The sequence below is a fragment of the Schistocerca cancellata genome, chromosome 8, assembly GCF_023864275.1.
Source record: "Schistocerca cancellata isolate TAMUIC-IGC-003103 chromosome 8, iqSchCanc2.1, whole genome shotgun sequence".
NCBI lineage: Eukaryota > Metazoa > Arthropoda > Insecta > Orthoptera > Acrididae > Schistocerca > Schistocerca cancellata.
Window position 1 is genome coordinate 104,677,063 of NC_064633.1, and position 23,646 is coordinate 104,700,708.

Below are 23,646 nucleotides of genomic sequence, written 5' to 3' on the forward strand. Positions count from 1 at the left end.
ACTGTCCCGGTCCTCTGCTCCGGGGCCGGATGCCATTCACGTTCAGATGCTGGCACACCTTTCTCCGGCGGGCAAAAGCTTCCTTCTCCGTACCTACAATCGCGTCTGGACCGAAGGTCAAGTCCCCATGCGTTGGCGTGACGCCGTTGTTGTTCCTATACCCAAACCCGGGAAGGATAGACACCTTCCTTCTAGTTACCGCCCCATTTCTCTTACAAGCTGTGTCTGTAAGGTGATGGAGCGCATGGTTAATGCTCGGTTAGTCTGGATTCTTGAATCTCGACGGCTACTTACTAATGTCCAATGCGGCTTTCGTCGCCGCCGCTCCGCTGTTGACCACCTCGTGACCTTGTCGACATTCATCATGAACAACTTTTTGCGAAGGCGCCAAACGGTAGCCGTGTTCTTCGACTTGGAGAAGGCTTATGACACCTGTTGGAGAGGAGGTATCCTCCGCACTATGCACAGGTGGGGCCTACGCGGTTGCCTGCCCCTGTTTATTGATTCCTTTTTAACGGATCGAAAGTTTAGGGTACGTGTGGGCTCCGTATTGTCCGACGTCTTCCTCCAGGAGAACGGAGTGCCTCAGGGCTCCGTCTTGAGCGTAGCCCTTTTTGCCATCGCGATCAATCCCATTATGGATTGCATTCCACCTAATGTCTCAGGCTCTCTCTTTGTCGATGACTTCGCGATTTACTGCAGTGCCCAGAGAACATGCCTCCTGGAGCGCTGCCTTCAGCGGTGTCTAGACAGCCTCTACTCATGGAGCGTGGCAAATGGCTTCCGGTTCTCTGAAGAAAAGACGGTTTGTATCAACTTTTGGCGATATAAAGCGTTCCTTCCGCCATCCTTACATCTCGGTCCCGTTGTTCTCCCATTCGTGGACACAACTAAGTTTCTAGGGCTCACGTTGGACAGGAAACTGTGTTGGTCTCCACACGTCTCTTATTTGGTGGCCCGTTGTACACGTTCCCTTAATGTCCTCAGAGTTCTTAGCGGTTCATCTTGGGGAGCGGATCGCACTGTCCTGCTTCGCTTGTATCGGTCCATAGTCCGATCGAAGCTGGATTATGGGAGCTTCGTCTACTCGTCCGCTCGGCCGTCCCTCTTACGCCGGCTCAACTCCATCCACCATCGGGGGTTACGTCTTGCGACCGGAGCCTTCTACACTAGTCCTGTCGAGAGTCTTTATGCTGAAGCTGCCGAGTTACCGTTGACCTACCGGCGCGACGTACTGCTGTGTCGGTATGCCTGCCGGCTGTCGTCTATGCCCGACCACCCCTCTTACAAGTCCTTCTTCGCCGATTCTCTCGACCGTCAGTACGGGTTGTATGTGTCTGCCCTGCTGCCCCCCGGAGTCCGCTTCCGTCGCCTGCTTCGACAATTGGATTTTGCCCTCCCTACCACCTTCAGAGAGGGTGAGAGCCCGACACCACCTTGGCTCCAGGCTCCAGTTCATATTTATCTCGACCTCAGCTCACTCCCGAAGGATGGTACTCCGGCTGCAATGTATTGCTCACGGTTTGCCGAACTTCGTGCTCGACTTGCCGGTCACACCTTTATTTACACCGATGGCTCCAAAACTGACGATGGTGTCGGCTGTGCCTTTGTCGTCGGGGCCGCCACATTTAAATACAGGCTCCTCGACCAATGTTCCAGCTTTACGGCCGAGCTTTTTGCTCTCCATCAGGCCGTTCAGTATGCCCGCCGCCACCACCATTCATCATATGTACTCTGCTCTGACTCACTCAGTGCTCCTCAGAGCCTTGGAGCTCCCTATCCGGTCCATCCCTTGATACAACGGATACAGCAGTCCCTCCATTCTTTGGCTGATAACGGTGGTTCTGTCAGCTTTCTGTGGGTTCCCGGACATGTGGGAGTGCCTGGGAATGAGGCTGCGGATGCTGCAGCCAAGGCTGCAGTCCTCCTGCCTCGGCCAGCCTCCCATTGTGTCCCCTCATCCGACGTTCGTGGGGATGTCTGTAAGAGGCTTGTGTCGTTGTGGTGGGATGCTTGGTCATCCCTCCAAGGAAACAAGCTCCGGGCAGTAAAACCGCTACCAACTGCTTGGACAACATCCTCCCGACCATCTCGGCGCGAGGAGGTCCTTCTGACCAGGTTGCGGATTGGGCATTGCCGGTTTAGCCACCGCTACCTGCTCTCCGGTGACCCAGCCCCGCAGTGCCCTTGTGGTCAGGCATTAACAGTGCGCCATGTTTTATTGTCGTGTCCCCGTTTTAGTCAATTTCGTGTTGTCCTGTCCCTGCCATCTACTTTACCGGATGTTTTAGCTGATGACGCTCGAGCAGCTGCTCGTATTCTGCGTTTTATAACTTTAACTGGCTTGTCCAAGGACATTTAATCTTTTTACTTATTTTGTCTGCATCTTTGTCGGGTCCTTCTGGTGTCCCCTCCATCCCCTTGAGTTTTACCAGATTCCATGTGCTCAAACAACAGTGACTGGGCGCTAATGACCTCAGCAGTTGAGCGCCCTTAAACCCAACAAAAAAAAAAAAAAAAAACCCTCCCTGTTGCTGCTGCACCACCTACTTCGGGAGCAACACCCCATCAACCATTGGGGACATCCATCCCAACTTCTAAGCCGGAGAAGTGTAGGTCTTCTTCAGCTTCTCTCGCTAGGAAGGGGTCCCTTGGGTCACTCCCTTCCCAGGTTTCTTCTAGTGGGAAAGATGACACCCGCCAGCGGCTGAACAGCCGAGAAGCAGCTGGTCGTACAGCTTCATGCTCTCCTCAGTCCCAGAGACTGAGCCTGTGAAGTCCTCCCAGCCAGAGAAACAGAAAGAGCAGCGAGAGAAATCCAAAAAGAAAATCCCTAAGGCCAAGGAAATTGCAGTGGCACCCACACCACTGCTACCTACAGGCTCTGTGTCTGAGGATGGGGTGGAGATTTTGGCGTCTGCTGGCATCCTAGATCTCGCCATACCCTCAGACACAATGGATATAGACTGCTCAGGCAATAAATCGGTGGCAGCGGGTGACTCTGAGGCGTAAACTGCCTCATTGAATGTTCCATGCCTTCCCAGTCTCATGATGTAATCCTCCAGTGGAATTGCAGCGGTTTTTTCCACCGCCTGGCTGAGCTGCGGCAGCTGTTAAGCTTTACACCTGCTATCTGCATTGCCCTCCAGGAAATCTGGTTCCCAGCAATGCGGACCCCTGCCCTCCGCAGCTATAAGGGATATTACAGGAATTGTAGCGACTATAATTGTCAGGTGGAGTTTGTGTTTATGTCCTAAACTCGGTGTGTAGTGAACATGTGCCCCTTCAAACCCCTCTTGAAGCTGTGGCTGTCAGAAAAAGATGACGCAGGAGATAAGTGTGCTATGTATATCTTTCTCCAGATGGTACAGTACCCCTGAATGTATTAGCTGCTCTGATAGTTTAACTCCCTAAACCTTTCCTACTTCCTGGAGATTTTAATGCCCATTACCCCTTGTGGGGTGGTACCATGCTTACTGGCCAAGGCAGAGATGTCGAAACTTTACTGACTCTGCCTCTTAAATACTAGGGCCGCCACACATTTCAGTGTGACTCATGGTAGTCACTTCGCCATTGATTTATCAGTTTGCAGCCCAGGACTTTTCCCATCTATCCACTTGAGAGCACAGGACGACCTGTGTGGTAGTGACCACTTCCCCATCTCCCTGTCACTGCCCCAGCATCAGGCACACGGACTTCTGCTCATATGGGCTTTGAACTAGGTGGATTGGGGAACTCTCACCTCTGCCATTACCGCTCAATCTCCCCCATACGGTAACATCGATGTGATGGTTGAGCAGGTGACTAGCACAGTTGTTTCTGCTGCAGAAAATGCAATCCCCCTCTCTTTAGGGTGCCCAAGGCATAAGACAGTCCCTTGGTGGTCACCGGAAGTCGCTGAAGCAATTAAGGAGTATTGGTGAGCTCTACAGCATCATAAGTGGCACCCTTCCCTGGAGCACCCCATAACCTTTAAATGGCTCTGTGCCCATGCTCGCTACCTTATCAAACAATGGAAGGAGGAGGTATGTCTCCACCATTGGGTACCACACGTTACCTTCCCAAGTCTGGGCAAAGATCAAACGTCTTTTCGGGTACCAGGCCCCAACAGCTGTCCCTGGTGTTACCATAAATGGCGAGTTATATACTGACGCAAACGCAATTGCTGAGCACTTTGCTCAAGCCTCTGCGTCGGAGAATTACCTCCCAGCCTTTCGCACACTCAAACGACGGCTGGAACGGAACGTCCTCTCATTCACTACACACTGCAGTGAATCCTATAACGCCCCATTTACAGTGTACACAGCTCCTGGGCCTGGTCGCATCCACAGCCAGATGATTAAACATCTCTCAACTTAGTACAAGCGACACCTTCTCGTCACCTTCAACCAGATCTGGTCCGATGGCGTCTTTCCATCACAATGGCAGAAGAGCAATATCATTCTGGCGCTCAAACCCGATAAAAACGCGCTTGATGTGGATAGCTATCGGCCAGTCAGCCTTACCAACGTTCTTTGTAAGCTGCTGGAACGCATGGTATGTTAGCGGTTGGGCTGGGTCCTGGAGTCACACGGCATACTGGCTCCATGTCAGGTTGACTTTCACCAGGGTCTCTCTACCACTGATAATTTTTTGACCACCAAGTCTGCCATCCGAACAGTGTTTTCTAGATGGCAACACCTGATTGCAGTCTTTTTTTACTTCTGTAAAGCATACGACATGACTTGGCAACATCATATCCTTGCCACATTGTATGAGCGGGGTCTCCGGGGACCACTCTAGGATTTTTACCCAAAACTTCCTGTCGCTCCGTACTTTCCACGTCCAAGTTGGTGACTCCCATAGTTCCATCCATATCCAGGAGAATGGAGTCCCGCAGGGCTCTGTATTGAGTGTCTCTATTTTTAGTGGCCATTAACGGTCTAGCAGCAGCAGCAGTCGGGCCCTCCATCTCACTTCTGTATGCAGATGACTTCTGCATTTCGTACTGCTGTTCCAGTACTGTTGTTGCTGAGCGGAGCCTGCAGGGAGCCATCCACAAGGCGCAGTCATGGGCTCTAGCCCACAGCTTCCAGTTTTGAGCCGCAAAGTCGTGTGTCATGCTCTTCTGTCAGTGTCGTACCATTCGTCTGGAACCCACACTTTACCTTAACCCTTTTAGTGCCAGACGTTTCCTCAAAAGATCATGTTTAAAGTGCCATGAGATTTTACAGTAAAATACAGACCTCTGCCATACTTGCAATAAAATCTAAACTAATGCATAAAGGAATGTATTTTTTTTTTATTTTTAGGGAATGCTGCTGGCTACAGTAATATGCAATACACATTGTCAAAGAACATATTTTCAGATAAAAAAATTATTTTCATGATGGGGTTTATCAAAAAAAATTAAAACTTTGATTTCAATTTACTCTGAGACCCATCAAATGATGATAATCTCAAAAAATTTCAGGTATATATGGAATCTCTGTAGTTTCCTTAACAAAAACATCATAAAGGAATACAAAATTTTTTGTTATACTAAGGGAAAAATCAAAAAGAACATTAAAAAATTTATTTGCTCTGAACATGTTCAGTTCTTCAGTCATAAATCACTGACAAATGTGAGGTTGCAGTTATGACAACTACTTGCACACATGCTGACCAACACATGAAGGATGCAGTCCTTTCTTGCAACAAACACATACTGTTCGTGAACACTGCTTCTTATCCTTCGTAGAACAAACACTACAGTAGTGTTCCTTTCTCCCCGGAAGAGTCTCTACACCGTATACTGTTGGAGCAGGTACATTTCTATCTATTGCACTTGTGGTTGCAGTCCTTGCCTGAAACCATTGTTTAGAAAATTTGCAAATGACTATGCTGTTAAACTTCAGCCGTGTAAATGGTTTGTTGTTGGGGTTTAGGCTTTCCTTATACAGAACATATGCATTCATCAACATCCTGGCAATTATGCTGAACACTACCTTCTGAACACTTGACAGTCCCCCTCTCATATAAATAGCAGTATGCCATCATATCAGATGAGTCAATGCCGGTTTCTTGACCGACTGTCTGTTGCAAATTGTCTCTTCTGATGATGTAGCAGAGGATGATGTACTCACAAGGAGGACTGAGTTTATCTCTGTTCTCTTCTGCCTGAAGCCACAGAGAAGTATAAAAGATTTCTTGAAAAACTTTAACTGACCTACAGCATAATTCGACAGAAGACCACGTGGCAGGAATTTTCTGTTTCTTCTAATTGTTCCCGTTAGATAAGTGCCGACTGAAAACAGCTTTTCTGCCAGAGGAATAGGTGTAAAAAAAAGTTATCGCAAAATACATGGTAACCTAAAGCATGTAGCTCCCAAGAGCTAGTAGTTTCATGATTACTACATATCCCAGGCCATTCTCTTTTATTTCGTTTTTGTCTTCATCAGTTTTTGCACTATGGTATGCATAAAACCCTAGGCAGTAATTTAGTAGTAAATCACATAGCATCCAAAATTTGACTCCCCATCTGTGATGTTTATTGGGGAGGTACTGGATTAGCTGTGAGTGTGCCGTTGTCCCAACAACACTTTCATCAATACTCAGTTGCTGGTGTGGAGTGTAGCAGCGACGGAAAACATTGTTGGCAATGTCCACCAACACTTGAAATTTGGCTGTTGGATCATATAATGGGTGACCAGGAGGGTGAAGTTTAGAATTGTCTACAAAATGTAAGAACCGCAGCAACAACTGAAACCTGTTGCGTGAAAACATTTGCGAAAACCACTGTGTCAGAAGGTTTGCATCAGTTGATCAATAACTAAAAATCTTCGGTTTTTTATTAGTCCCATATTCAAAATCACTGCTATAAAAGCCCTCATTTCTGCTACAGTTGTTGGTTGCCACTGTTTGATTCTCAAATTTGGCGATAAATGCGTTGACTGAATCACCTGGCGAGCGTATCTGTTAGTCTGTCACCACAATAGTAAGAAGTTGCTGCGAAAAACAAAACATGACTTGAAGAAGAAGAAGAAGAAGAAGAAGAAGACGAGTCGTCTTCTCCACCGGACATCTCATACTCAGATTCACTTTCTGCAAATCCTGCAAATTCATCTTCACTTTCACTGCTTATCATATTATTGTCTAAATCACTCGTATCGAACCGCAACTTCTTACTTGACGACGCCATGCTGCCGCGGAATACTCAGTAAATATACACCACCAGAGAAGTTTATTTTACTCGAAATATCGCACTGACAATCGAAAAGAGGATCTATATGCTGTGCCTTCGACCTTCCTTCTGCGTCTTGGCTAGGAAATACTAACAACTTTGCCTTCAAGCGCGGAAAAAATGAACGAGAAGGGCATCACGATCAGATCGTTTCTGGCACTAAAATGGTTAATGACCATCCACTCTCTGTAGTGGACACACCCACATTCCTAGGACTGCTTTTTGACACTCGATTGACTTCGCTCCCTCGTCTCCGTCAGCTTAAGCAGAAGTACTGGCAGCACCTCAATGCCCTCTGTTGCCTGAGCAACACCAATTGGGGTGCAGATCACTGCACGCTACTGCAGTTCTACAGAGCCCTTGTCCAATCACAAATTGACTATGGGGGTGTGGTTTATGGTCCGGTTCGGTGACAGGAGCTTTTAAGACGAGTCCAGTGACCAGCGTACTGGTAGAGGCTGGTGTCCCTCCACTGCAGATCAGACTTGCACAACTGCTCACCAGTTACGCAGCACACATTCATAGTTCCCCTGCGTATCCGAATAACCATCTGTTTCCCACCCGTAACAGTCCATCTCCCGCATTGGCGGACCAGATCGGGGCTAATGATTGCGGTTCGCGTGCGGTCCCTTATCTCCGAACTTTAGTCTTTCCCTTTACCACCTCTGCTTGCAGCACGTTCACACACACCTGCATGGTGTACACCTCGGCTGCAGCTTCGTTGGACCTTTTGCATGTCCCTAAGGACTCCGTTAACCCCGTCGCTCTCTGCTGTTGATTCCTCTCGATTCTTGACGTGTTCTGGGGCTCTGAAGTGGTTTACTCCGATGGTTCAATGGCTGATGGTCACGTAGGCTTCGCATTGTTCATGGAGGACATTTTGAGCAGCACTCCTTGCCAGTTGGCTGCAGTATTTTCACTGCAGAGCTGGTGGCCATAGCTCGTGCTCTTGAGTACATCCACTCATGCCCTGGCAAGTCATTTCTCCTGTGTACTGACTCATTGAGCAGCGTACAAGCTATCGACCAGTGCTACCCTCGCCACCCTCTGGTAGTGTTCGTTCAGGAGTCCATCTGTGCCCTGGACCAGTCCCGCCGTTCCGTGGTGTTTGTGTGGGCCCCAGGACACGTCGGAATCCCCGCCAATGAACTTGCCAACAGGCTGGCCAAAGAGGCAACGCGGAAACCTCTTCTGGAGACAGGCATCTCCGAAGCTGACCTGCGTTCTGTCTTAAACCTCAGGGTTTTCCGGCTTTGGGAGACGGAATTTCATAACAGCACGCACAACAAACTGCGTATCATTAAGGAGATTATGAACGTGTGGAAGTCTTCCATGCGGAGCTCTCACAGGGAATCAGTTGCCCTCTGCCTGCTCGCTTTGGCCATACGTGGTTAACGCACGGATACCTACTCAGTTGCGAGGACCCACCTCAGTGCCACTGTGGCTCCCAAATGATAGTTGTCCACTTTTGCCCACTTTTGGCCTCTCTGCGGCAGACTTTTAACTTTCCCAGCACCCTGCATTCAGTGTTGGGCACTAATGCCTCCACAGCAGCTTTAGTTCTCCATTTTATCTGTGAGAGTGGGTTGTATACTTCTATGAAAGTTTAAGTGCATGTCCTTTGTCCCTCTGTGTCTTCCACCCTAGTGCTTTTGGGGTGGAGGTTTTAATGTGTTGCAGAGCGGCCGACTTTCCCTTTTTATCTCATGGTTGGCCAGCCACTGTAATCTGCTTTTGTCCTTTTTTGTTCCTTTTCGTGTTCGTTGCCTTCCCTTTGTTCTTGTGGCTTTTCCTTTCTTTGGATTTTGTGTTATGTGTTTCGTTCGTTTTTTTAAACCAACCTACCTATGAAATTACCATGTGACAGTTTGCTGATAAACCAACATATCCTATTATTATTATTATTATTATTATTATTGCATACAAGGAGTGTTGACTACCTACCACCCGCCCTTGGGTGGGATTACCATTTGGAATGTGCCTTATAGCTATCTGGTATGACCTGCCCATCTTCCTTAGAATATACTTCATGTTCCATCTCCCCCCCCTCCTCCCCCCTTCTCTTGCATTAGGTGGTACCTAAGTCACGAGTTAGGACCAATCTATTTCAAGGACCTGTCTGCCCCCATGACCTTTTGATGTCTATTCCTTTCAGTTTAATTTCAGGGTACTACTGTCTCTGACACAGATTGGTCTAAAATGATGGGTAGGACAGGTTATATGTTTCCGACTCATCCGTTGGAACACTATTAATTTCTAGGAACGTGTACGTTTTTGACAGAGCCCTTGGCCATTGATATAGCCCACCATTTTATGAAAGACCTCCCTCAGTCGTGTTTTAACTTGTAGTGACTCTGAGCAGTCTCCAGGCCGTTGACCTATGTTTATCTTGTCACCCTGTGATATCTGCTATTCATGATCTTCTCTGTGAACTTAATCATACTGCCTGCTCTGTTTTTCTCTGGTCCCAAGTTGTATGGATACCCAGGGAATGAACTGGCTGACCATTTGGATAGAGATAAGATTACCCCTTCACTTTGATGATCCCAGGGTGGATTTGCGGGTGAAACTAAGGCCTCTGCTCACTTGGAGATGAAACATTGGGCGGGTACTGCTGCCTCTTATAAACTCTGCACTATCAAGGAAACTATTGCTGCATGGCACTCGTCCCAGTGTTCCTCCCAGAAGGAATGCCCCATATGTTGATTCTTTATTGGTCATTTGGTCATACTGGACTGACCCATAGTTTTATTTTATGTAATAAGCACACCCACATTGTAGTTGCAGAGCCTTACTGACATTTGCTCATATTCTGGTGGAATGCTGGCTCCCCATGCGAGATATTGCCTTCCCAATTATTTTCCTAATGGTTTTTATACTCAATATATTAAATTTTAACTACCTTTTGGCTGGGTTTGTTGGGAGTTGGAACTGTTTCTTGCCACATACTTGGTCAGGGTGACTCTTTACCCTATTTGCGTGGCCTGCTGCCTCCATCTTCCTTTGTTCCTTCCTTTCTTCTGTATTAAGTGCTTTTAGGTGGTTTGCGTCTTTTTCTGCTGCAGCCTGTTTCCCATATCAGGAGCAGCAGTCCATTGATTAGTGGGTGCTGCCTCCTCATCAATGCTTTACTTGTGATGAAATGGGGGTGGGATGGCTGTGGAAGACAGACCATTGCATTCGCAGGTGGAAACATTAGTAGTACTCACTACCCATCACTCGCTTGCACACGATACAGAAGCATGTTGCTGGTAGTTTCATCACTATGTATTATCGTATGGTGTGCTCTCACTGAGTGTGGGGCAATGGACATGTTGCCCGACCATGTGACTGAAGAAATTTGGAATCTATAAAACTTCATTGCAATGCAGTGGCACTAATAGCCCTGGCAAGTGTTGGAATCCATTTAGAATTTGAATTTCTTAGCAGCTATAGATTTTCCATGTTTTCTGTGGAGGAACTGAAAGCTGTGGGCCTAAGATTCATAAAGTATTAAACACAGTGACTGAATATGATTATGTATGACGAAATTTAAAGTTATAATCTAATATTGAATGGAACTCTAAATTTACATGAAAATGAAACCTGATGAAATAATACTCGCATTCAATGTGCAGTTAAAATCGCAATTACGTTGTTATATCTGTTGATGAGGCTAACAACTGACTGTGGTTGTCTGTTATTTATAATTAACAAAAAAAATTCAATTGAGCTACACTGTAAGTTCTCTCAAGTAAATCAAGCAAGCAAACTAACATTACTTGTTACAGCTGTTAATATTAAACAGCAATTGATAGTGAAGAGGAGAAGGAAGGGCAAAGGAGAAGTAGTAAGGAGTGATAATAATAAGTAAATCAAGCAAGCAAACTAACATTACTTGTTACAGCTGTTAATATTAAACAGCAATTGATAGTGAAGAGGAGAAGGAAGGGCAAAGGAGAAGTAGTAAGGAGCGATGGGCATTATTTGGATAAATATCTAGCTGCATAATTATTCAAATAAGTGGGTCTTTCAAACAAATTTATTTGCAAGTAAATTATTTGTAACTCAAATAATGAATAATATAGAATGCCACTGTGTTTTGTGTGTTTCCTTCTATTGAATTCTATAATTAGCATTTTCCCTTGGCTCTGTCCAGTTTGTGTGATAAATAACTTTTCAATGGACTAAAAAAGTTCCAGATTAAACAGTTAAAAGGTTTTGCAATAAGATTCTCTGTTGCTCTCCTAAGATTATTTATCACTTCTTTCACTTCTAACAATGGCAAAAATGCCAAGTCAAGTGGCACTTGGATGGAGTACTGGCTGTATGTCTGTTCAGAGTTGGATGTCAGGGGTTGTCATCATGCCTAGTAAAGCACTGTAGTGTTCAACGCAACCTTCCAGTTCAGTGCAGCTTTACTTACTTTACAGTGTAACAAATGCAGCTTGAAAATACTGGCTGACGGCCTTAGAAATTATGCTACCAATGCGGCCCAATTAATCTATTTCTGCCTCTGCCAGTGCTTCTTTCGCACCCTGTACAAACATGTGCAAATACTTAATGTAAGTAGCCAAAGATGAGAATGCAGGTGACAGAAAATCTTAATATGCAGCATCTTAGATTACTAACGCTAGTGGATGTGGGTGTCTCCTTAACATAAACACTTTGTGTTTGTAGTGTTACAGATTGGGTGAACCATGCAAGAACTCCATGGTTAGTAATGACTAATGTCAAACTTTTAATGTAAAATCGCCTAAAACATTCCTGGGATATTGCTTAACATGGTCATTCAAAAATCTTTTAGAATTGACTCTTGAGTAAGCTTGCCATTAAAAGATGGAATAGTTTTTCAATGTTAAATTTGTCCATGCAGCTACATAGAACTTAGAGATTGAAAAAGTCTAGGAGAGAGAGAGTGATATTATGACAAGGAAACTTGCTACTCACCATATCGTGGAGATGCATTGCCTGAGACTGCAGTTGCATGAGAGTTGTGCGGGCGCGTGCGCGTGGGCGTGTGTTGTTGGCAAAGACCAATGGCCAAAAGCTTCAATTGTGAAAGTTTTTCTGTTGTGCCTACCACGACTTAGCATCTCCGCTATATGGTGAGTAACGACTTTTCTTCTCATAATATTGTTACATTCCATCCTGGATTTTCCATTGTTTGGGAAGAGAGACTCAGGTTTGAGTGTGTAAGTTCATAACATTGCAGCACACTGGTAACTTTGAGGCAGTGTCGGGGGTGATTCAAAGTGTTTCACCTTTTCACACCAACTGCAGTTACTATAGCAATGTCTTACCTATAATTTAAAAACCAGTGGTTCACCTGCTTTCCTGTGAATGACCAATGTAGGCTTACAGCAAACTACAAGCTACAATAATAGCCAAAGAAATGTTAAAGAAATTGGGTCAGGAATTTTAAATGATGTTATAGCATAAGCATCAGCACTCAGATCAGGGTTAGACCAGTTGGTGGAAGGATGCCAGGGGCTGCATGCTGTGCCTCATCTGTTCCTGTCCTGCTGGCAGCAAATGTTGTTTCCCTTTTACTATGTTTCTATTACATTTCATGTTCTTTGTCTGCTACAATCTCAGTATTATGGACCTTTTAACATGGAGTGAGCCCTTCTTTCTGAGTAGAAGGTTGTTAATTACATCATTATTTTATGCATGTCTCTTGTTGCTTGAGGATTAGGTATGGGAGGAGGTAACTGTTACCACAGCTGCAGCTCAAAGCTTCCCTATCTGCTTCTGACATACTGTTAGTTTACAAAGCCCCAATTTGCACCTCTTTTATATTTTATGGAATTACTTTGTACGTCTGGGAATTATCAAATGGTCTGGACGTGTCTATACTATTTTCTGTGCACTATGGTACATTTTAGTGGCTTTTGCTTCTGGTTAGCAACATTTTCTCTATGGACTTGTTTTGTGGATGGAGGCCTGATCCCTTAGTTCGGTCCCTTAATTCTGCAAACAACTGAACAATCAATTATGATAGTCCAGTTGAAGGGAAAAAAATTGTATCTCGAGAATTTCCACCTTGTGTATATTTGTCAACCAACCAAAAGGCTGTGAGTGAAAGGAGAATAATCTTCAAATTAATCAACTTACAATTTTAGAATGTCTGTAATATAGAATTGCTAATTAGTTCTGTTGAGGAAGAAAATGTACTGTGAAGTATGACAGTTCTTGCACTTCACATTGTATGAATTTACATTTCTTATTGATACTAATGTTTATGGAGTGATGTGATTAAAATGTAGGGGTTCCTTTTTGATGACGGGAAGATTCCTTGAGTAATACATTCAATTTGGAATGTGTGCTTAATGAAAGGCTTCAGTTTTTCATCTGCACTGTACAGTTCACAATCATTGATCTACATGAAATAAAATCATTAACTTCTGATCAGTTTGCGTTAGGACGTTCAAACTGCGTGGTTGGCTGCGGGACATAATGGGAATTAGTATGCGCATGTATGGTTTGGTTTAGCAATGAAGCCCACTTTCATTTGGATGGTTTCGTCGGTAAGCAAAATTGGCGTTTTTGGGGGACTGAGAATCTGCTTTTCGCTATCGAGAAGTCTCTTCACCCTCAGTAAATGGGTGACTGTGTGGTGTTCAATATCCAGCCATGGAATAATCTGTGTGATATTCCTTAATGGCACAGTAATTACCGAATGGTATGTAAAGGTTTTGGAAGATGATTTCATCCTCATTATCCAAAGTTACCCTGATTTCAACAAAATCTTGTTCATGCAAGATGGAGCTCAATCCCATTGAAGCAGGAGTGTTTTTGATGTTCTGGAGGAGCACTTTGGGGACCGCATTCCGGCTCTGGGGCACCCAGAGGCTGCTGGCATGGGCTTCAGTAGGGCACCATATTCTCTGGATCTGAACACGTGTGACTCCTTTTTGTGAGGCTATATTAAGACAAGGTGTACAGCAATAATCTCAAAACCACAACTGAGCTGAAAATAGCCATTCAGGAGGTCATCAAAAGCATCTCTATTCAGACACTTCAGCAGATCACACAGAATTTCGCTATTCGTCTAGCCACATCATCGCCAATGATGGCAGGGATATCGAACATATCGTAACATAAATCCGAATAGCCGTAGTGATATTTGTATATTGAATTAAGTGTGTGCACGCTGTAGTTCATTAACTCATTTACATTTTTTCACATAGTTCAGTAACTGTCACCTTGTATTGTTAATATTTAAATTTGGTCTGTTTTTATCAGTTGTTATTCTGTTGCAGAAACCCCCCAGAAAAATGATGTTAAAGCCACCAAACAAGAAAAGCGGAAGAGTGTAGGACATACTCCAGGAAAACCAGCACTGAAGAAGAGCAAAATGGAAAGTGAAGGTACACAATTCCATAGAGCTTATGGGTGACTTTTTCTCCTATTAGGACACTGTTTTTAAGGTGTTGATTTTAAAACTTCATAGTAGTTGGCCAGAAGAAAGTAAAACACTAGACTCAACGCAAATTCGGCCCCCAGTAGTCCGGTCTCTCAATAGTCAGGCGCAGATCCAAAAACACGTGCCACAGTGAATTATCGTGTGCAACAATGCGTAGTTAAACAATGTTTTATATACTGTATTTGAAATTGTAGCTTTGTTTACAGTTCGGAATCATGTCTTCTAAAAGGAAACAAGTTATGCTAGACCTCGAGCAGTAAATCAAAATTTTAGATAAGTTAAATCTAAGTTCTTAGCAGAAAGTCATTGCTGATGAGTTCAATGTTGGATGAGCAACTATTTGTGACACAAAAAAAAAAAGTGATATTCAACGGTACTCAACACAAATGGATAGAGTGTTTGGAAAACGGAAGGTTATGCGAAAGAGTGAAAATGAAGAACTGGATGTAGCTGTTTAGATGGTTCATATAACAACGTAGTAAAGGAATTCCAGTTAGTGGCCCGATTATAAAGGAAAAAGCAGCTCCATTTAACGAACAACTTGGCAGTAGTAACTTGGATGCAGCGAGCGAAGGTTGACTATCAAACTGGAAAAAAACTTCGCATTCAGCAGGTGACAGTCACCTAATGATAAGAATGCTGATAAGTTTGTAAGCAAGATATGGAAGATAGTAGGGGAAGAAGATTTAACTGCTGATGCCTTGTATAATGCTGATGAAACAGGACACTTAAAAGATGCATCCTTCAAAAACATTAGCTGTTAAGAACTAGAAGGAAGCTCATGGTTACAAGCAACAGAAACCGCATGTAACATTAATGGCGTGTTGTAATGCAAATGGTAGGCATAACCTACTGCTTATGGTGTTTGGAAAATCCCAACATCCACTTTGTTTCAGACACACTGACATAAAGACTCCACCAGTCCAGTATTGTGCTCATAAGAAAGCGTGGATGGACAGACAAATAGTCTCTTGTAGGTTCCATGAAACGTTTGTACCAGCAGTGAGAAAAGAGCTAAAGAAGAAAAAGCTTCCTCTGAAAGCTATCCTTATAATTGACAGTGCTCCCAGTCATCCTTCAGATGTTTCTCTAAAGTCTGATGGTATACAAGCACTCTCTCCTGCCTTATGTGACAGCTGTAATTCAGCCTATGGACCAGGGAATTTTGGAATCAAAACTTCATTATTGACATTCACTTCTCGTCTCCTTGCTGAACGAAAGTGAAAACTACACTATCAAGGCTGTGCTGAAGGTGTGGAAAGCAATTAACATAAGTGATGGTGTTTTCCAAGCAACCAAAGCATGGGATAAAGTGGAGAGTGCTACCATAATGAACAGCTGGAGAAAATTGTGGCCATCCATTGATGCCAAGTTGGATTCAGTAGTGAGTGACGGTGATGAGGCAGTCAATTTGGAATTATCAATTACTTTGTACAGATATGTTCCACAACCTTCCAGGAGGAAAAGAAATTGATGATGAAGATGTTACTAAGTGGCTGAATGAGGAATGTAATACGGACCAAACTTCAACAGATGAAGAAATAATCAAAAGTGCGCAAGGAAGTAATGATAAAAGTGATGGAGAGGACACAGGAGTAGAGCATGAAGATTTCTCACACTGCTGGTGCTGAAGCTGCCAAGGTCTTCCTGGAGTACATTATGCAAAAACCAGATACATGCAGTACCAATGTAATGCTTGTAAAGTGGTTGCATGATAAAGCATGCCACCGTAGCGTATCATTATTGCGACAGTTCAAAATTAGGGACATGTTTCATATTGAGTGATAAGACTATAATTATGTACAGTAGACACTCGAGGACTAAGTTTTCTTTGAAAATTAATGTATTTTTGCATTTAGTAAAGTGTATCCTCTGTTTTAAAAGTGTAAACTTTGGTTTGATGAAATACAGTACACTATATCCTGTATGTTTTCAAAATAAATAAATAAATCAATCAAATAAAATAAATTTCAGACACTCAATAATATGGCACTTCTGCTAATCTGGCACCCATGTGTGCCAGGAATTGACGAATTTGTGAGAGTCTAGTTTATATGAAATAGAAGTGTGATATGTATGCTGGAAGGAATGAATAGTATGTCTAATTTCTGTTTCAGGAAAAATATTTTCAGTGACAGGTGATTGCATATTGTCTCTACTCAGATCTTCATATTGTCTCTACTCAGAACTTTGGTCTCAATTAGCTTGTATTTTTTACTTTCTATTTTGGATTTTCCTTTTGGCATTGAGATGCTACTGTTGCATTATATGAAGGCCGTTTTGAGTGTTTTGCATTGATAAACAGTAGATTGTCTCGTTTTAGATGAAGACGATGGTGATGACGATGATGACAGTGATCTCGAGAGCTTGGGAGACAGTGATGAGGAAATGGAAGTAGAAAGTGGTGAAGAGGATGAAGATGATGACGATGATGGAGAAGAGGAAGAAGATGACTCAGACGAAGGTAAGTCAGGTTGCTCATAAAGTGTGGGCTGTCACAGCCTTAGTGATTTTTATGAGCATTAGACTGTGATGTAGGTGTATTTCTTTGCCTAACTTCCAGTGATGTCTCCAGTAGTGGTAGACAATGCATTAGACAGAAAAATATACTTTGGGCTATGGCCCAATGACCATAAAACAAAAATCACCAAACCCAGGTTGTTGTTAATAAAACAAACTGTGAACTTATCATTAGTCATAAGTAGTGAATGCTGGAATGTGGCAAGTATCTTACTTATTCAGTGCGATAACAACTTTGTGTCAAATAAGAATAGTAAATTTATATTACATTGTATTAAAAATTAGGCTCTAGACAGTCAATCTTTAAAATGCGAGAATGATTCAAAAAGTATCAGCAAACTACTTTTTGTGAAGCATATATATATCACACATATGGACAAGGTGTCATTTTTCAACATAACTACCCCCTTTTCGATACACTTCTCATACCATTGCACCGACATTCCTATTCCATTCGAATAAAAGGTTTTTGGTTGTGCCCAATTCAATGAGTGCACCATTTTTTAACCTCATCATAAGTTTACAATTGTTGTCCTCTGAGAGCGTCCTTCAGGAGTCCAAACATGTAGTAATCTGAAGGAGTGAGATCAGGGCTATATGGGGAATGCAATACAGCCTGAAGTCTGTCTCCAAATGACAGAGTTACAGCCATGGTGTGAGGGCATGCATTGCCGTGAAGGGTAAGAGCGCCTCTAGTGTGATGGCTCCATATTGCTAGATTTAGCTCATTCTGCAACATGGAGCTGTACTTGGCACTGTTCACGTTTTTGCCCCTTTGCCAATTGTGGCCCAAAATCAGCCTGTTCATATCCCAGAAGAGGGTGAAAAGGACCTTTCTGGCAGAGGGCTGGAGATGTCGCCATTCTGAAGACATTCTTCAGCTTCCTGGTTCATAGTGATGGACCCAGGTTTCATCTCCTGTGACAATACGGGTCAAAAAGTTGTATCCTTCAGCATTATATTGTGCAAGAAATCATGTGGCAGCATGAACATGTCATCTTTTGTTCACCTGCAAGCATCCTATGCATGCATTGGGCACACAAAAAACGGTACTTGAGAACCTCATAATAACAGTAAGAGCAGATCTGCCATTGGTACTCAGTTCGTAGGCTAAAATTTCTAAAGAAATTTGCCAGTTATCATGAATAATGGTGTCAATATGTCCCACATTCTCATCAGTAACAGCCGTGCTGCGACAACCAAAGCTTTGGTCATCTGTGACTGACATACGTCCACTTTTAAAGGCATTTACCCATTCTTACAATCTTATCTCACTAATGCAGTTATCTCCACATCCTTCCAACATCCTTCTATGGATTTGTCAAGATTTTACACCATCTGACCTCAAAAATCATATTGCTGCTCTTTGTTCTATGATGCACACAGCTATGAACGCAGCCACTTTGTTTAAACTGCCTTTCCCAATCAGCTTGTCATACCATCTGTTGTTGGCATATATGCCAGAACCTTCTCAAAACATGCAGCTTCACTACCCAGTAGTTTCAAATGCCTGACATGTTAACTGCATTCAGTATTGATAGTTTGCTGCTAATTTCTGAATTGGCGTCAGATTTTGTGAGATAATAAATTAATACAGTCACTAACAATACAGCTTTTTTGGATAACATTTCAGCCTTTATCATAAGATTGTTCATGTTTGATGCTTCACGAATTTGACTAAAATTGTCTCTTTTAGTTGAAGAAGAAACTCCTCAGAAACAGCAACTTCAAGGAAAGAACAAAGAGAAACAGCAGAGTGCGCAAAAACAGAATAAACAAGTGAATACTCCAAATGAAATGAAAAAGAAAAAGGGTAAAGGTCCTGATGCTGTAACTCCCAACACTCCAATAGTTCAGGCAAACGTGAGTGTTTGTGCTGGTTAAGTTTTTAATAATTGTAGTGTGGTTTTTTTTGTGCTGTAAAAAAAAATTGTATGTTCCATAAGAGGCAAGGCAAAAATGTGAAAATTGACTGAAATAGGTTCGCCAATTTGTTCATCGTAGAAGTGAAATATGTTTGATTTAAATTTTTTATTTGCTTAAATTGTTAGAAGTAAATATTAGGCAGGTTAAAGAGCAATTTGCTGTTTAGCATTAGCATTTATATTTATTGTTGAGGGAACATTTAAAATAAACAAATATTATAGTTCATGTAATACTAACAGGCATATGACTTTTTAACAGGGCACTCCAGAAACACAATCAGCAAAGAAAAATAAGAAGAAAGGTGGTGAAACTCCTGGAGACAAAAGTGGGCAAACTCCAAAGCAAGCTCAAACTGGTTCACCTGCTCATACACCACAGAAGAAAATCCTGGAAGGTGGAGTAGCTGTAGAAGATACCATAATTGGCTCTGGTCAAGTTGCAAAGCCCGGAAGATTTGTATGTTGACATTTCAATTAAGTTTTTATATTTTTCTTGAAGGGTATATTTGCTCAATAGTGAATGTGTATGGAATTGCAAATACGGAATAAGAAAAATGAGGAAGGACCATTAATTCGGCATTAAGCAAATACCTAACCACACCGTTTATTTTCAGAAGGAATTGAGTCCTGTATGCGGTCATCTTTGTGACTCGTTTTAGTGATGTTTCTTCTGCAGCTTTGCATCAGAATGAGTGATGTTATGCGGAACAGATTTTACCATCTTTTCAGTGAATAAGAAAGAGGAAAACAATTTTTATGTAACTGCTGAGCAATATAATTTTCTGTTAAATGAACTGAAAAATGCATAAATCATTTCCAATAAAAAATCTGTTCACTATGGACATTTGAAATGATGTGATGTTCTCAACAGTGGAGGTGGAGAGAAACTCGTAACACCTATGTCTGCTGGGAAAGAAGAAATTCTTTATTACGTTTGTTTTGATGAACTGTTTGACGTAGTACACGAAACCCACATTTCTATAGGCCATGGGGGCCGAACATAGATGATTGGATGATTGTGGAAGGAGGATCATAAGTACAAGAACGTGACTTGAATCAATCGTTCCTTATTTGAGATTATGCTAACCATTGAAAAGGGGTGTTGTAGTGAAATCTATCACACATAGTGAAATGAATTCACGATGCCAAATATCGACATGAAAGCAAACCCAGACAGTAAATAAAAGTTCATACTTGCATACCAAGATCATTTGACAACATTTGTTATCCTCCAGGCACTAACTTCAAAAAGGGCTGATGAAGTAGCATATCATCTTTTGGACATTTTTACCACCTTTGGTGCCCCCAAGTATCCTTCATTCTGATAATGCTGGAGTATTTTGTAACAGTCATTCAAAGTTTATGTGGGTTGTTGAGTGATACAAAGATAGTCCATGGGAATCAGAGGCACAGTCAGTCTCAAGGATCAATCGGAAGAGCAAATAAAGATATTGAAAATATGTTGTCAACTGGGATGGAAACAAATTAAACTTCAAAATGGTCTGAGGGGCTGAGGTTTGTGCAAGCAATGAGAAATGGGCTTATCATGAAGGGGTTAGATGTTCACCATATGAAGCCATGTTTGGGGTTCCATTGAAAATGGGCATTGCGACCTCAGTTGTTCCACATGATTTAATAAAAAATATAAACACTGAAGAATACTTGGAAACAATGCTAAAACACCACTTCCACGGACTTGCTGGAAATTGAAAATGACAGCCAAGGAATTGATGCCAGTGAATCAAGCACTGGAACGGAAGGAACATAGGTGGAAGGTGCAGTTGCATCAGGTGAGGAAGCACCAGAGATACAGGATTTGATGACAGTTAACAAATGTAATTGGAAATGCCACAGTAGTCAGCCTTGTTGTAACAAAAATTAACATTCACAAGGTAACATTTTTACTAAAATCTTCACTCATATGGAATATTGTTCATTATCACATTGGAATGCAATAATGTTTAAAATACGTAAATTTACAATAAATACAGGTTATTTCAATGAATTGCTAAGCTGATTTTTTAATGAATATGGTTTTACCAGTTGGTATGAATACGTCCTAAGATTTATCAACGTCTCATGGTAAAAGTTCGAAATCTATGCATATAATAATAAATTTCGGACTTTCACCACAGTGTGATTGTAAGTCTTAGGTTTCACCAGTTAATTTTAGGATTTACCAATCATCTTACTTTTACAGTAACATACACACACGCCCACGGCAGTGAAAGTGTTCAAAAACAGAATTAGTGACTAAGAATTTTTTGATAGGAAGGACACAGCATGTTTTCTTGGAGTTTCGTTGTCAGATGTAGAAGTAACTGCTGTTGTGTCCAAGGGAAATGTATTGGTTCCCTTGCTGTTGATGTTGTATATTAATGGCCTTGCGGACAATAATCATAGTGTCTTAAGACTTTTTGTGGATGATGCAGTTATCTATAATAAAGTATTTTCTGAAATAATATTCAGTCGGACCTTGATAAGATTTTAAAGTAGTGCAAAGATTGGCAATGTGCTTCAAGTGTTCAGAAAACAAATTTGATATCATATGACTGTAATATCAACGAGTCACAGTTGTAATTGGCCAACTCACACAAATTCTTGGGTGTGACATTTGTAGGGATATGAAATGGTATGATCACATAGGCTCAGTTGTGGTAAAGTTGGTGGTAGACTTTGGTTCATTGGTAGAGTACTGGGAATACCAATCAGTCTAAAAAGGAGATTGCTTACAAATCACTTGTGACTCATTCTAAAATATTGCTCAAGCATGTGGGACCCATACCAAATAGGACCAAACGGCAATATTGAATATGTACAGAGAAGGCCAGCACTAATGGTCACAGGTTTGTTTGGCCCATGAGAGATTTACAGAGATGCTGAAGAAATTGAAGTGGTAGATTCATGAACGCAGGCGTTAAGTATCCCGAGAAAGCCTTCTTGTCAAGTTTCAAGAACGAGCTTTAAATGAGGATCTGTGGATCTGCTACAACCCCCCACCCCCCCAACCACCACCACCATTTATCATTCATGTAGGGAGTGTGAGGAGAAGATGAGCTTAATTACAGCTTGCCCAGAGGCACTTCGAAATCAACTCTTCCCATGCTTCATATGTGAATGGAGTGGGAAGAAACCCTAATAACTGGTACAATGGGATACACCATCTGCCATGCACTTAACAGTGGTTTGTAGAGCATAAATGTATATATACAGATTACTGGCCTCTTTCTGTCTGTCAGAATAAACTTAGTGTTTCTCATATGTTAAGCCATTTTACTGACTGAAAGCTCCATACATAATCTTATGTGAAGCTCACCTTGAGGGTTCTTTCATTTTTAGTGATCAATGTAATAAGCTTTCTCATTTCATAAAGTTATTCATTTGGATATGATTTGCCGTAAAATAGACAACTAATTCTACCACTTAATTCACATTTAGCCCACCACCTTTATTCAAAAATAATTTCTTGTGCTGTTTTAGCCAGAACTAATCATTTAGGCTTGAAACACATTGAAGTGTACCTTTTGTTGTGTTGAGGTAGACAGGTGGTCCTTAAACCCACAGTTTGGAGAATTTGTGTGAAAAGTTGGGTTGTACTGCAGTTAAAATGGATTGATGATGTTCCTATTAAAAGTACAAATGTGTTTACTCCTTGAGAGGATGTTAAAATCCTGAAGAAATAGAATTGATTGTGGTGCATCCTTCACTATCTTCATGGCTGGTGTTTTATATTGTCTTTCTGTTGTGTGAAACTGTCCCTTACTAGCAGTCTGCTGCAGCAGGTAGAACACACAATGTCTGTGTTTGCACAAAAATTGGGAGCCACAGGCACAGACAGCTCGAAGCTGCTTATCTGTCTACTCTGAAGGCCTGAATTCTGCATTACTCCAGTTGAAGACCACACACATTCTTTAAATTTGTGTATGTGACATGAATGCTGGTAAAGTTTCCTAGTACAAGATGTGTTGATAAATTACACAAATATAATTGATATGAGAACTACGTAATTTTTTATGTGGATGTTGTGCAGTTGACACACACATTGGGTGGATATGAAATCATTGAAAACCTTCTTTCCAAGCAGACTGTGAGAACTGGGGTCATCTTCCAAATGGCTGTATGGCTGTCAGATAGAATGTGTTGCTGTGTCTAAGACTGTCTTTAGTTTTAAACTTACCATTATTTAACAGAAATTTAGGATTAGGTAATGATGATTTTACAAGGTTCGTGTTCTGTACTTAAGGAAATGAATATTTTGTGTTACAGGTTACTGTGTATTACACAGGTCGTTTGAAGCAAAATAACAAGAAGTTTGATGAAACCGTACAAGGGCCTGGATTCAAATTTAGGTTAGGAAAAGGTGAAGTAATAAAAGGATGGGACATTGGAGTTACAGGAATGAAAGTTGGAGGAAAGAGGAAACTTATTATTCCCCCTCATATGGCGTATGTACTTTTAATAGCTACTTACAGTATTTTTTATATTAGCTATTTCATATTTTTAAACAAAAGCTGACATTATTTTTTTAATTCAGTTGAGTAAATGTAATTTATTGCTTTGTATTTATTTTAATGAAGGTATCGCCTAAAATT

The 23,646-nt window shown here is 42.1% G+C and overlaps 1 protein-coding gene across 1 annotated transcript in view; it reads left to right on the top strand.

Annotated features, from left to right (window-relative positions):
* The window catches only part of LOC126094632 (46 kDa FK506-binding nuclear protein), a 69,703-nt gene that overhangs the window by 41,825 nt on the left and 4,232 nt on the right, over positions 1-23,646 (top strand). The window contains exons 4-8 of the mRNA XM_049909119.1: positions 14,446-14,553; positions 16,933-17,073; positions 18,826-18,992; positions 19,314-19,511; positions 23,321-23,499. Of these exons, the coding sequence (XP_049765076.1) occupies positions 14,446-14,553; positions 16,933-17,073; positions 18,826-18,992; positions 19,314-19,511; positions 23,321-23,499 (793 nt within the window). The remainder of the gene's footprint in view (positions 1-14,445; positions 14,554-16,932; positions 17,074-18,825; positions 18,993-19,313; positions 19,512-23,320; positions 23,500-23,646) is intronic.